General features: G+C 42.5%; 1 protein-coding gene across 3 annotated transcripts in view; it reads left to right on the top strand.

Moving 5' to 3' along the window:
• The window catches only part of LOC108303614 (cytochrome b5), a 36787-nt gene extending 25273 nt beyond the window's left edge, over positions 1-11514 (top strand). For 2 of the 3 annotated variants that reach the window (XM_017527543.2, XM_017527544.2), the window contains exons 2-4: positions 1678-1806; positions 4183-4212; positions 11148-11514. In XM_017527543.2, coding sequence (XP_017383032.1) covers positions 1678-1806; positions 4183-4212; positions 11148-11477 — 489 coding nt within the window. In that variant the 3' untranslated portion in view covers positions 11478-11514. Of the gene's footprint in view, positions 1-1677; positions 1807-4182; positions 4213-9370; positions 9406-11147 lie in introns of all 3 variants that reach the window. The other variant, XM_017527545.2, reaches the window with a different exon arrangement.
• Positions 11515-14629: the final 3115 nt, after the last annotated feature.

Below are 14629 nucleotides of genomic sequence, written 5' to 3'. Positions count from 1 at the left end.
CTAGTAGCCATGTTTAGATGAAGTAGGAAGAGAAACAGGCTTCCAAACAGAATCATGATCCACCTTCCTACAGTGTTATATGCCCTTATGTCTTCCATTATTGGGAGAAATTAAGGACTGACCATAGTCGACTCTGCAAGGGAGACCAGTTTTTGTCCAGTTGTTGGACACTTGCAGGTGACTTGCTCAAGGTCGGAATGAATCTAAGATATCATTCAAGCTCAGTTAAAGAAGGTTTTTGTCCTAGAAAAGTACGCACTTAGGATGATTTGCCCAAGCTCCACTTTCTTTTTTATTAGTCTGCTTCCCTTGCCTGAGAATCTCCAGACCTCCTTACCTCTATCCTGTGATCAAGCCCCACTTGTCAATCATCTTGGAGAAAAAATTTCCCTCTCTGCGTCATGACCATCTGTGTTTCACTAATGAATGCAGCTGAAATCACTAAAACTCTTATTCCACAAAAGACCCTTCCCGCCTCTCCCCAGTGTGGAGTCCCTGCCTCTGTGCCTCCACTGTGTCCTGGTGGCAGCATCTTCAGCAAGTTAATTGCTTTGCTTTGCTTTTTTCCTAGTAGGATGTGAGTTCTGCAAAGGCAGGGACTTCTCTGTCTGGCAGGTTGCCTGTACGTTGCTGGCACGCAGGGTGCTTTCCAAAGGAAAGCGACACACCACGTGCCTCTCGTCATCATCTCAGACATGCCAGCTCTTGCAGCCACACTTAGACCGAAGAAGTCAGAGGAGTCAGTCACAGGTGCTGGAGTCGAGAAAAAACAGATTGGGTACCAATTAAGAGTAATTTTGAGAGCCTTATGGAAGAACAAAACAAACATTACCAAAGGATGAAAGACACCAGCCTCAGGCTTTTACTCAGCTGTATGAATGACATGGGGAAGCAACTGCTGCTGTTAGTGAAAGGTTCTTTTTTTTTAAATTTTTTTGAGACAGAGTCTTGCTTTGTTGCCCAGCCTGCTGGAGTGCTGTGGTGCAATCTTGGCTCACTGCAGCCTCCGCCTCCCAGATTCAAGTGATTCTCAAGACTCAGCCTCCTGAATAGCTGGGACTACAGGCACGTGCCACCATGCCTGGCTAATTTTTGTATGTTTTGGTAGAGACGGGGTTTCGCTATGTTGGCCAGGTTGGTGTCAAACTCCTGAACTCAAGTGATCTGCCTTCCTCAGCCTCTCAAAGTGCTGGGATTATAGGCCCAAGCCACCATGTCTGGCCAGGGAAGGTTATTTTTAAAATTTTTATACTTATGTCTTTCTGAGGGTCTCCCTCTGTTACCTAGTCTGGAGTACAGTGGCATAGCCGCTGCTCATGGAAGCCTCAGCCTCTTGAGGTTACGCCACCCTCCCGCCTCAGCATCTCATGTAGCTGGGACCAGCTAAATTTCTGAAATTGTATTTTATAGTTATGGTGTCTCACAGTGTTGCTCGGGTTGGTCTTGAACTTGGCCTCAAGCAATTCTACTCCCTAGGCCTCTTGTACTTGCATGATGGAAATTGAATACAAAGGCAGGTGTTGTTTTAATTCACATTTATGGACACGTTGCCGTCTCCCATTGTCATCTGTGTCTTCTGAGGAGTAGCCTGTTTGGCTAAATAAATTCTGGCCATTTGCCTTTAATTCATTTGCCTGAAAAAAAGCCATGTTTTCTTTCTACCTGTCCTTTGAACAGCATCCTGGTGGGGAAGAAGTCTTAAGGGAACAGGCTGGAGGTGACGCTACTGAGAACTTTGAGGATGTCGGGCACTCTACAGATGCCAGGGAATTATCCAAAACATATATCATTGGGGAGCTCCATCCAGTAAGTACATTTTGGGGGGGCCTTTCTTATTTGTCTTTAAGGCTATCAGATGACCCTACCCAAATCTGTAAGCTTGCATGTATACACATTTAAAAAGGAGTAAAGAAAAAAACCTCCTGATTTTTAGGACACCATTTTTGTCATAGATACATTGACCAAAAATGTCTTTGCATTTCACTGCTCACTGTTTATTGTCTGTTTGTTTGTTTGTTTTGTTTCTTGCTCTGTCGCCCAGGCTGGAATGCAGTGGCATGATCATGGCTCACTGCAGCCTCGACTTACTGGGCTCAAGTGATCCTCCCGCCTCAGCCTTTTGGTAGCTAGGACTACAGGTGCACACCAGCACACCTGATAATTTTCGTATTTTTTATAGAGACGGGGTTTCACCGTGTTACCTAGGCTGGTCTCAAATTGGGCTCATGCGATCCAGCTGCCTCTGTCTCCCAAGTGCTGGAATTACAGGTCTGAGCCTCCATGCGCAGCCTGGTTGCACTGTTTACTGGCACTTCATTTTAGTTGGCATCCCCACCCCAAGGCCATGCACTGGGGAGTGCTTCTCAGTCCTAGAAATGCCATGCGGCAGCGCATGTGAAAAAGTGGGAGAAGCAACCCAGCATTGTTCTCTTTCCTTTTCTGACCAAAATATTTTTGTTAAGAAACCCACTTCTACTTTCATTAGACCAAGGATATTTTAGTTCCAAAAAATGACTTAAAAAATATAAAAGCTGAGCTATCTGAAATGAATAAGCTCTGTGTTCTGTAGAACTAGCACACTGTCCGTATTCTGCTCACTTTACCCCAGACGTTTGGGAATGTCAGCTCCGGACCAGTCCATTGACCATGGCCTAATTTTTTTTTTTTTTTTTTTTTTTTTGAGACAGAGTCTCATGCGGTCACCCTGGCTGGAGTGCAATGGTGTGATCTCGGCTCACTGTAACCTCCACCTCCCGGGTTCAAGCAATTCTCCTGCCTCAGCCTCCCAAGTAGCTGGGATTACAGGCACCCGCCTCCATGCCTGGCCATTTTTTTTTGTATTTTTAATGGAGACAGGGTTTCACCATGTTGGCCAGGTTGGTCTCAAACTTCTGACCTCAGGTGATCCACCCGCCTCGGCCTCCCAAAGTGCTGGGATTACAGGTGTGAATGGCCATGCCTGACCCTAATTTGGCTTTTCTGTAAACACTGGGCTGTGTTATGATTTTAGACCCTTCGGTGGAAGTCATAAATGACCACGTTAAATATCATTAGTGTGTCATATGAGTTATCAGGAAAATAGCTGAAAACTTGGAAAGAAGTATCTGAGGGGTCTGAGCATCTGGAGTGGGTCCCAGGGCCACTCACTCAGCCGCCTTCCCCCTCTCTGGGAGCGCCTGGCTCCATCCTGCCCTCCCACTTGTGAGCCTGGTGAGCAGCCCACCAGAAGGGGACTGAGGCCTGCTGGGAGCTGGCTCTGCTCTCATAAAAAAACATAGAGGCAAATAGCCTCATTCCAAGCGAGCAGACTGAGAAACTCTTTAAAAATATAGGAGAAGTCTTAACATATACCACGGATGCTTCCTATAATGACTGAATGAAGGAGAGGTTACATTAGGCTCTTTGTAGAAGGCTTGAAAGTAGGAGACCCATTTGAGAACAACTTCCAATGAGTGGGGAGGTTTGTTTGATTTTGTTTTTGATGGTAGGAGATATGTGCTTTGAGGGAGTAAGCTTCATTTATCTGGCAAGTTTATTTGCCCCTATATTTTCATCCCATACTTCACAAAGGCGAAGTTGTTTTAGGGTCATCAGGGAGGCCTGCCTTTACAAGTGCCTGATCCCAACCTGTTCTCTCCAGCTGTAGGGTAGGTTTAGGCCCTGGCTAAGGCATTTCTGCTCCACCTGCCCCCTGAACTTCCCCCTGGCCAGCCTTTAAACACACTGTATTTTTGACAGCTTCAGCCTGAAGTTTAAATAGTTTATGCCTCTAAAACTGAGAGATTGCAGGAGTTAACTGAAGATATCACACACAAGAGATACTGCACGATCTCAAATGGAATTTGAGAGGACAGAAGGGAAGAATCAGTCTTCAGCTGCTCCCTGAATTGCATATCGCAACCCGAGTCTAATAAATGTATGTGCACATCAGCATGTACAGAGGACCGGCATGGCTGCTGTTCTAAACTTTGGGACTCAGATAGAAAATATCTCTTGGCACTTAATCTGCTACTAATTTTTGCTGTTAAATCAGATGGATCAAACTTTGTGTCTAATAGCTGAATGTTGAATCTGAAATGCTAATTGCCGAATTATATTTTTTTAAAAAAAATCTCAAAGTGAGCATTTTGGAGGTAGTTCTTTTGTAGATTTTCCATAACGTGCCTTATTTTTTCATTGCAGGATGACAGACCAAAGTTAAACAAGCCTTCGGTAAGTGTGACCATTTCTAATGTCTCTGGATGTTTTCATTGTATTTAATTCTTGTCAAGCTGAAGGCAGAGGTCTTTTATTTACTTGACTGAGGCCAGCACAGGTCTTTCTAGATAAATGAGTATATAACCTACGGGCTCAGCAAATATTTTTTATTTATGGAAACCTGTCAGTATGATTTGTTAGGATGGCTTGTGTGTAATTTTTTAAGGCTACCAATATTTAAACTACTTTTTTCATCATAATTATCAATATGTACCCTTTGAAGAGTTACTTTTCATAGTAGCCCTGTGCTTCTAATCTAAAAGATTTGACATAAGCCTTATTTTCAGAGAACTTAAAATCTGAATGGATAGTGGTTTTATTACTTAGATTTTTAAGGATGCATCTTATGTTTTCTTCAAGTCTCTTGGGCATAGTAGGTGTTCAATAAATACTTGTCAGATGAATTTAATGAAATTAAATAATATTCTTTTGACTTATTTTTCCTTGGGAAAGGAAAATAGCTCTGGTAATATACTGGTTTTATGTTCTGATGCCCTAGCCTTTCTCTCTGAATTGACCGTCTCACTTACATTTGAAGATAAACGTAGGGTGAGAACCAATGTGCACATCCTAAGTTCCTGAAAAGTACAGGTCGGCAAAATCGTTTCTAGCATCTAATTAAAGGACTATGGGGGAAAGTTTTGCTTAAAACAAATGACAAAAAAGAAGGTATGATTTTTCATTTTGGTGTAAACTCTTGGTTTCATTGGAGAAAGTGCCACAGCAAACCTCACTGGGCTTGTGTCGAGAACTGGTAAGCTGATTTTTCGAGCTGTTGCTGCCTAGGCAGTGTCTTTAATCTGCAGCAGGATCGAAGCCGTTAATCCAATAGTATGAGCATAAAGGCCACAGTTGCCTCGCCAACCCTGGTGGTACAATAAAAGTCTTGTGTAATACTGTTTAGTACAAAGCAATTTCATTTCTATTCTCTCCTTATTCAAGACAGGTTTAAGTTCAATGTTAATGATATGAGTACTTCCAGAAGATAAAAAATGGACTTCAGAATTTGAATGGCCTCTGTGACAATTGCTTGGAATCCTTGCTGTGAGCTCATTTGACTTTAGCACCTTTTTTGAGGCTACTTTTTGGACAGCCGAAATTCTGTGATGCATCCAGTTTTTCCTTTTTCTCTGAAGTCTCTTAAGGGAAGAGTATATATACTTTTATCACGTGTTTAGTTTGTTAATCATTTTGGTGTATGTTATTTAGCTATAGTAAAACAAAGGTTTAAGATGCATTCGATGAACTTCGACGACCACAGGGCCAGTAGTTTCCCTAAACCGTAAAGACTACAAGCAGAAAACACTTTAGGTGTGGATTGTAAACATGTCTCCTGCCATCACTGCTTTCTGTTTGAAGGACAGAACCTTTCCTTCTTTATTTGCTTTTAGAACATGTGTATTACATACAACCTATGTATACTCTGTTGGATTAATTGCCCATTACTATTTGTTATTCTTATTTTTCTATTTTAAAGTGGCAGTTACTTTGATACTGAGAGGATTTTGGGAACAGAGGAAGTTTACATGCTAAATTCCAGGACTTTAGCTTTTAGTATCAAAGAAAGCTTTTCTGACAACATTATGATAGAGTGACAGCTCTCTGTGTGTTAAGACATGGCTTACTTCATTGCAGCATTACCAGTTGATATTTGATCAGCTTGTTACCGGTAGAGGGTCTTACTGAAGTTTGAGAATCACACTCACTTTTAAAAGCAGATGTCTTTTTTTGTTTGTTAGTTGGTTTTTTTGAGACAGAATTTCTCTCTTGTCGCCCAGGCTGGAGTGTAATGGCGTGATCTCGGCTCACTGCAACCTCTGTCTCCTGGGTTCAAGCGATTCTCCTGCCTTAGCCTCCTGAGTAGCTGGGATTACAGGCATCTGCCACCATGCCCAGCTAATTTTTGTATTTTTAGTAGAGAAGGGGTTTCACCTTGTTGGCCAGGCGGGTCTCAAACTCCTGACCTCAGGTGATCTGCCCGCCTCAGCCTCCCAAAGTGCTGGGATTACAGATGTGAGCCGCCTGAGCCATGGTGCCCAGTCTAAAGTAGATGTTTTTACTCTTTTCAGAGACTTTATAGATTAATCAACTTTTGAGTATTTTTTTTAAAACAACTCTTCTTTATTGTAACTTTGCTTCAATGAGAGCTGAACCAGAAGAATGTGGGACAAGAACTTGCTGGCTTTTTTTGAGACGCCATAAGCCGATGAAACGAAAGGAAATACATGAGCACTTTTTTGGCTTGGTCTCTCTGTGCGTTCAGTTGAGCAGAAGGAAAGAGTACCCTTAGGTGTTTCTTTTGTCATGTGTCTGTATAACCGTCTACCTGTCTCCAGATTGAAAAATGTACACTGTGTTCTGAATTCTTGAAATGTTGCCTGCTTGAAATACCTAATTGAATAGTGCAATAAAATGCAGTAAAGATTATTAGCTTGAACCTACCCTAATGAAATCATAGTGTTAAGTTGCCAAATTATTTGTAGACTTACAGATTATGCATTTGAATCAAACATAAACCTTTCTATCACATTTGATTACATAGAGAAGATTAGTAGGAGCAATAACTCTTCTTGGTTATAGTTTTCAAAACATTCTTATAGAAAGTATTTGGTCCTCACAGTATCTCCGTGTTAGACCTGCCAGGGGAGGTGAGTACATTGCAATGGGGGTGTTAGGCACCTGGCTCACAGTACATGCTCCAGAACCATCTAGCACCCGTCTCAGGCCGGTCAGCTGCAGTCTCTTAAACTTCTGCTCTAGGTCGTGGGCTTGCCACATTAGGCATCACTCTGTCAGTATCGTAAGGGAAAAAGGCTTCCAACTAAAGAGTGGGCTACGTTAGATGAACTTACAAATGAGATGATTCTGATTTACAAAGGCTTGTTGGGCTTTGCATGCTTTTCATAATTTATGGAGCTTATCATAATTTACACTGATTCACATGACTTTTATAAGTCATTATGCATGAAATACTTATTTTTATTTATTTATTTATTTTTTGAGATGGGGTCTCACTCTTGCCCAGGCTGGAGTGCAGTGGCATGGATCCCGACTCACTGCAACATCCACCCCCCGGGGTCAAGCAGTCCTCCCACCTCAGCCTCCCTAGTAGCTGGACCATAGGCACACACCACTGTGCCCAGCTAATTTTTGTATTTTTTTGTAGAGACAGGCTTCGCCATGTTGCCCAGACTGGTGTCAAACTGCTGGACTCAAGCATTCCACCAGTCTCAGCCTCCCAAAGTGCTGTGATAACAGACATGAGTCGCCATGCCTGGCCGTTGACATACTGATTTAATTGCTAACCTCTTTTTACTGAACTTGAACCCTCAAAGTCATGGAGTGAACAGGTGGCAGAGCTGATCGTAAACACCGGTCTTTCCCTCCTTTGTTGCTATGATACTTTGATAGTCACGTCCATAAGCGAGGCCCTCAGCGTTGACCACTAAAGACCAATTACTTTTTCATCAAAGTGCAAAGTAGTAATTCAGATTTCCTTTAACTGTCAAGCATCCTGGGCTACAGAGCCAAGAAGATCTCAACAATCAAAAGGTGATAGAATCATTTCAGGTTCTGCTCTTTCGAGTTCATGGCTGTTGCTGGTGGTGCTGACTTGAGAGCAGTGTTTTAACCTTAGCACTCACCCATGGTGACCATGAAGGCGGCAGGAGGGTAGGTGGGAGGTTCCAGAGTTATCAGTGCGTGGGTGAAATGCCTGCGCTCAGGGCTCAGGTTAACAACGCCGTGGATGTTTGTGTTTGCCTTCCTTCCTGACTGTTGAAGCTTCACTTTCTAGTTTGACAATCATATGTTACCTTCAGTGATTCTTTTGTTTCAGAACGGATTGTGTCCTCTAATAGCTAATTATTTTTGTATATTTTGATTATTTCTAGTAATCTTTGCTAATTTTATTCATATATGCAAATTTTGGAAAATCAACTTGCTATAGTTATGAATACTTTTTATAGATGCTGAGATTTTAAAATTGCTGGAATAGATGATAAATTTGCAATTTTATTTTTAAATGACTTACCTTTCTTCCCCTACTGTGTCAGGAACCTTAAAGGCGATGGTTCAAGGTTGGTGGGTGTCATGACTGCTTTGCTGGCTTTCCCCTGACAGCTGTCTGTCGGGAGTTTCTCTAATATGCTTTGCAGAGTGATGCTTTGCCTCAGGCCGCTGATTGTTTTGCTAATGCTTTATCTGTGCTTTGGGAAACTGCAGATCTGAAGCTGCCTTATTTATTGCAACTTCTGTTTGAGACACTAATACTTTTGCTGGTGTGGAACATCAAAATAATGCTTCTTAACACATGAAGTCCAGGAAAGTTTTTATTTCACCAGACCGTAGCTTTTCAGCTGTTTGGAGAAGTATGCGTTTTTCCAGAGTCATTGTCAGTTCACTTTAGTGCTACTCAAAAGACCCTGGAGAATAAAAACAGGGCTTCCTTATTTGGGGATTTGCTGTTAGGGTGACAGTGACCAGTGGCTGGTGACAAGTGTGACACTAGGCACAGCAGTCCTGTGAGGCAGATCTGGTGTCTTGCTGGTACTATCTGGTCAGAATTAAAGCAGCCCAGGAAAAGTTGGCCTGGAATATAAAACTTCAAATGGCAGTTCTTACGTTTTCTTTTTGGTTGACATGCATTTAATGTAATTTAGGTATACTTTTTCACATCTGTCAGATTTGGATGAAATAACTCATTTTTAAAAATTGAACATTGTGTCCATGCTTTTGAAGAATTAAACTGCTTTTCCTAAAGGTGACGTGGGATTGTGTGTATATGGACATGAGTATCTGTTCTCAGTTTTTGCATTAATGCATTTAGATGCCTGTTGTGTGTAAGATATTTTATGTAGCGTATTAATTTTGAGTGTTTTTAAATTATTGAGGTTATGTCCTTAAGTAAATATAGATAATGCTTAAAATGTTTTATTTTGGAAAAAAAGTTAGGCACTTTAGTGAAAAGAAGTTTATGATGTAATTTTCCCTTTCAACATCTTCTGAAGAATGCATTGCATACAATATTGTGCCCTTATTTTCAAACAAGTTTTTAGTTAGTGGAGTAAGTTCAGCATTCTCTTGAACTTTACTTTTTCCTCTTGTGTTTCAGGAAACTCTTATCACTACTGTTGATTCTAGTTCCAGGTATGTGGTTGCTTTCTTTTAAAGCAGTGGCAGATGGGAATGCGCATGCATCCAGGTTGGGCACGGTGCTTCCGGCACCTGCTGGCTCCCTGGGCCTGACACTGTGCTGTCTCAGCGACTTTCCACTGAAGGCCAGAGTGTTCAGAGCACTCATCCCCAAACTTTCAGGCAGCCGACTGGACACCATCCACATCCACAGCCGTGTGATCTCGCCCAAGGGCTGCATCCACCCCAAGGAACATATAGAACAATGGCATTTCCTTCCCCCGCCACCCCCAACCTGGGCAGCAGCTCAGGCAGCCAGTCCCACAGCTGCTTTCTGGCTTAGCCGGGCAGAATTCCACTTCCTTCCTTTCAATACATGTCTGCTTCTTAAACGCTAATGATTACATTTCCCTAAGCTTGGCTTAGTTTTTCTTGGTCATTGTTATTAGTTAGCTGTAAAGTTGCAGCTGGTAATCTATGTGTAGCATGACTTGATTGTTCTAGGGACCAGATTTGTTTATTATAGTCCAAGGGCTTATTAACATTTTTGGCCGCTCTACCATACTGACTTCTGTCATTGCCACTTTTTTGGACCCAAGCTCAAAAGCAAACATATGTATTTCATCCTGTCAAACTGAACTGCCTCAGTCTGTTGGTATTCTGGAGCATTCCCCGTCTGCAGGCGGTAGGCAGTAATTCACTTTACTCGTCATTAACAAGTCACTTTCTTTCTAAAGTGAAATTGAAAAACCCCACCAAATCCCACTAAGATGAAAGTTACACTTGTAATCCTTATGAAAGGATTATACTTATAATTCATATGAAACACATATGTATACCTACTCTATATTCTAAAGCCTACACATTAATTTGTTTCATAAGAAATTAAAATCTAAATCGAAGATTGAAATCTAAAGATTCAAATAGAAATTATAGCTCATTCCCTCCTTTGTCCCTCATTTCATTTATAATCTGTAATTTATAGGTCAAACTTCTATGCATCAGGACTGTAAATTAGGCATTTTTTGTGTGTGAATTTAGACCTGTGGACCACACACAAAAAATAGTTTGGTCATTCTGTTTCTTAACCTTTAAATCCACTTCAGCACAGGCTGTAACAGATTTTTCCAAAACTAAGCTTAAATCTGCGGTGTTAATGGCAGCCTTAACAATCACAGGGTCCATACTCTTCAACTTTACAGCTGGTGGGACGTTAGTTTTTTTGTTTGTTTATTCTTGTTGGTTTGTTTTTGAGACAGAGTCTCACTCTGCCGCCCAGCCTGGAATGCAGCGGCACAGTCTTGACTCATTGCAACCTCTGCCTCCCAGGTTCAAGTGATTCTCCTGCCTCAGCCTCCCGAACAGCTGGGATTACAATTAGCTCCTGCCACCACGCCCAGCTAATTTTTGTATTTTTGGTAGAGAGAGGGTTTCCTTTTGGCCAGGCTGGTCTTGAACTCCTGACCTCAAGTAGTCCATCCGCCTTGGCCTCCCAAGTGCTGGGATTATAGGCCTGAGCCAACGCTCCCAGCCAGGTGGGGCATGAGTTTTCTCATAAAGCCAGCAGGGCAGTGATTGCTGGTACTCCAGGGCATCCCCTGCGCTCATGTCACTGTTACAAATCCAGGTTGTCCTTTCAGTGAAATTGGTTACAGAGTTAAGAAAAACATGCCTGGTAATTTTCTGTTAAAAGGAGCAAAGATTTCAAGTTCCCACAGTGAACGTCATGCCAACATCCTAGCTTTTTGTCTTTCTAGCTGGTGGACCAACTGGGTGATCCCTGGCATCTCAGCAGTGGCCGTCGCTTTGATGTATCGCCTGTACATGGCGGAAGACTGAACACCTCCTCAGAAGCCAGTGCACGAAAAGCCTGCTTTGGACACAGGAGGAAAGAAGCCAACGCTAACTACTTCACTGACAGAAACCTTCACTTGAAAAGATTAATTTTAATGTATTTTTTTCTCTTTCTTCCAATACTAGAAACAAAACAGAACTGTCCTTTCTGCTCTCGAATTTTTAATTTTTCGAGTGTGCCTTTTTATTCATCTACTTTGATGTTTCTTTACTATGTAATTTACTTATTATAAGTATGATCTTTTCAAAATATATCTGGCTTTTAAAGTATGCACTGTTTGCCTGTCTGTTTGGTGTATGATTATCTTTAATGTTTAGAATCTCTGATTATTTAGAGGAATCCTTCAGTGTGTAAATCATTCAGATCCAGGGAGGCCATGTGACTGGAGGTGGGGAAATAGGTCTGAGTGCCTCCTTCCACGAATTGTATGCCTTCAATATAGTATGTTTCTTCAAGGAAATTAAGAAAGGCCAGAAATTATAGCTTAAGGATTTCTAATATTGTTCTACTTGAATAGATAATAAAAAGAGAAAGTAGTGACCAGGCATGGTGGTTCACACCTGGAATCCCAGCACTTTGGGAGGCTGAGGTGGGTGGATCACTTGAGGTCAGGAGTTCAAGACCAGCCTGACCAACATGGTGAAACCCCTGTCTCAACTAAAAATACAAAATTGGCCAGGCATAGTGGCACATGCCTGATATCCCAGCTACTTGGGAAGCCTAGTCAGGAGAATTGCTTGAACCCGGGAGGCAGAGGTTGCAGTGAGCCAAGATCACGCCATTGCACTCCAGCCTGCTCAACAAGAGTGAAACTCCATCTCAAAAAAGAAATAGACAAAAGAAGAAAGTAGCCTACAGGGCCAATAAAAGTGATTTCTTATCTTCACTGATAGAAAAACATCAGTGACTTAAAAACACTTGGACCACGAGAGGGCATCTCAACTAGCCGCTCTCTCAGCTTAAACATGTCATTGCAAAGACACGCTCAGCTTCATAGGCTCTCAAGTTTTAAGAATTCCTCATTCAGAGGGGAGAATTGTTTATATACTCTTCTAAGGAAAGGCTGGTTTTCTAGTTTGTAAGGAGACTGTGGGACACTGGAATCTGAACTTTCAAGAAATTTAGCCACTAGTGTTGAGCTGTGAGTTCTGGTGTGGCTCTGTCTCCTCGTTGGGGCTCTTAAGGGGCTGATTCAGTCATCATACTTCCCATTTATTCTCTGCCTTATGTGACATTCTTTTAAATGTAGAAACTTAAAGGATGCTTTTGTCAAACCCCAGTACCTGTGTCGTTGGCTGTGAGTGCGTTTGCATTGGTGTGAGCTGACAGACCACAAGGTTCTTCAGAGCACATTGGAAAGGACTTGTGTTGTTCTTACAGAGTGCAACCTTTATAATCAAAGAGCATGCACCGCCTTTGCCTTCTTTACTCAGCGAAAGTTGACAAGCTAGTTTGTTTCAAAATAAATTACAACATTTGTTAAGGGACTTGTGTAAATATGTCAGTATTTTTGGTTGTGAGTTTTAGCTATAAACCCTCACATTTTAGTGCTTTTTAAAACATTCCACCTAAATCACCCATGAAGTGAATCGGAGTGGGTTTGTCATACTTTAGATGACATTAAAGGGTTAACTTGTAAATCATTTTGAAGACGTTGGCTGATAGCAGCTGTTTATCATTAAGAACCACAGCACTTGAACTTTGACATTTTTATCAATGACTCAGCAATTTGCTGCCAGGGCTGGCAATTTTTCTTGTGTTTTGGGAACAACGTGTGGAGTAAAGGAGAGCGAGTTTACTTTTTTACGTTTACAGTTCGTGCAGCCAGAATCTCAAATCTCAAGGTGATATTTCACACCTTTTTCTCTTGCTTTCCCTTCAGAGAGGTGAGAGACTTCACAAGGCTGTCCTTTCTTTTCATCTGCTGGTTGTGAAAGGAAAATATCTTGGGCCCCCAAAATCACTAAGGAAAAATTAAGCTGGAAACTGCTTAGGACAAACCTGCCTCCCATTCCATTCAGTCACCTCTCTACTCGCTGAGATAGGTGCATATCTGATTGCCTCCTTTGGAGAGGCTCATCAGAAACTCAAAGCAACCCTTTGTGTCTCACCTATCTGTACCTGAAAGCTGGCTCCCCACTTTCAGTCTTCCTGCCTTACTTCAAGATGTCCTGCCTTTCCAAACCGAACCAATGTACTTCTTACATATGTTGATTGATGTCTCATGTCCCCCTAAAATGTATTAAAACCAAGCTGTGCCTGACCACCTTGGGCACATGTTAGGACCTCCTGACATGCTTTGTCTCGGGCATGTCCTCAACCCTGGCAAAATAAACTTTTTTTCTTTTTTGAGATGGTGTCTTGCTCTGTTGCCCAGACTGGAGTGCAGTAGCACGATCTCCACAATCTTGGCGCACTGCAGCCTCCACCTCCCAGGTTCAAGCGATTCTCCTGCCTCAGCCTCCCCAGTAGCTGGGATTACAGACATGTGTCACAACCCCTGGCTGATTTTTGTATTTTTAGTAGAGACAGGGTTTCACTATGTTGGCTAGGCTGGTCTCAAACTCCCCACCTCAAGCAATCCACCTGCCTTGGCCTCCCAAAGTGCTGGGATTACAGGCATGAGCCACTGCACCTAGCTGGCAAAATAAGCTTCCTAAATTGAGACCTGTCTGATTTTTTGGGGTTCACATGGTTCTTAGCATCTGTGTGCAAGGGAGTCACTGAGGTGCTCTGGCAACCTCCCTACTCCTGGGATCACACCCCAGGTATCAAAGTCATGTGAACCAGAGCAACACCATCTTAAGTAAGAGCTGGGTAATAGGAGGCTAAAACCTACTGGGCTGCCTTCCCAGACAGTTAAGGCATTCTAAGTCACAGGATGAGATAGGAGGTCGGCACAAAATACAGATCATAAAGACCTTGCTGATAAAACAGGTTGCAGTAAAGGAGCCAGCCAAAACCCACTAAAACCAAGATGGCCACGAGAGTGACCTCTGGTCGTCCTCACTGCGACACTCCTGCCAGCGCCACGACCATTTACAAATGCCATGGCAATGTCAGGAAGTTACCCAATATGGCCTATAAAGGAGAGGCGTGAATAATCCACCCGTTGTTTAGCATGTCAAGAAATAACCATAAAAATGGGCAACCAGCAGCCCTTGGGACTGCTCTGCCTATGAAGTAGCCATTCTTTTATTCCTTGACTTTCCCTTTTTTTTTTTTTTTTTTTTTTTTGAGACGGAGTCTTGCTCCATTGTCCAGGCTGGAATGCAGTGGTGCGATCTTGGCTCACTGCAATCTCTGACTCCCAGGTTCAAGGGATTCTCCTGTATTAGTCTCTGGAGTAGCTAAGATTACAGGCACACACCACCATGCCCGTCG

Source organism: Cebus imitator, unplaced genomic scaffold (genome assembly GCF_001604975.1).
Source record: "Cebus imitator isolate Cc_AM_T3 unplaced genomic scaffold, Cebus_imitator-1.0 Scaffold49, whole genome shotgun sequence".
NCBI lineage: Eukaryota > Metazoa > Chordata > Mammalia > Primates > Cebidae > Cebus > Cebus imitator.
Note: the sequence above shows the minus strand (reverse complement) of the source record. Positions and strands in the feature narration are given on the sequence as shown.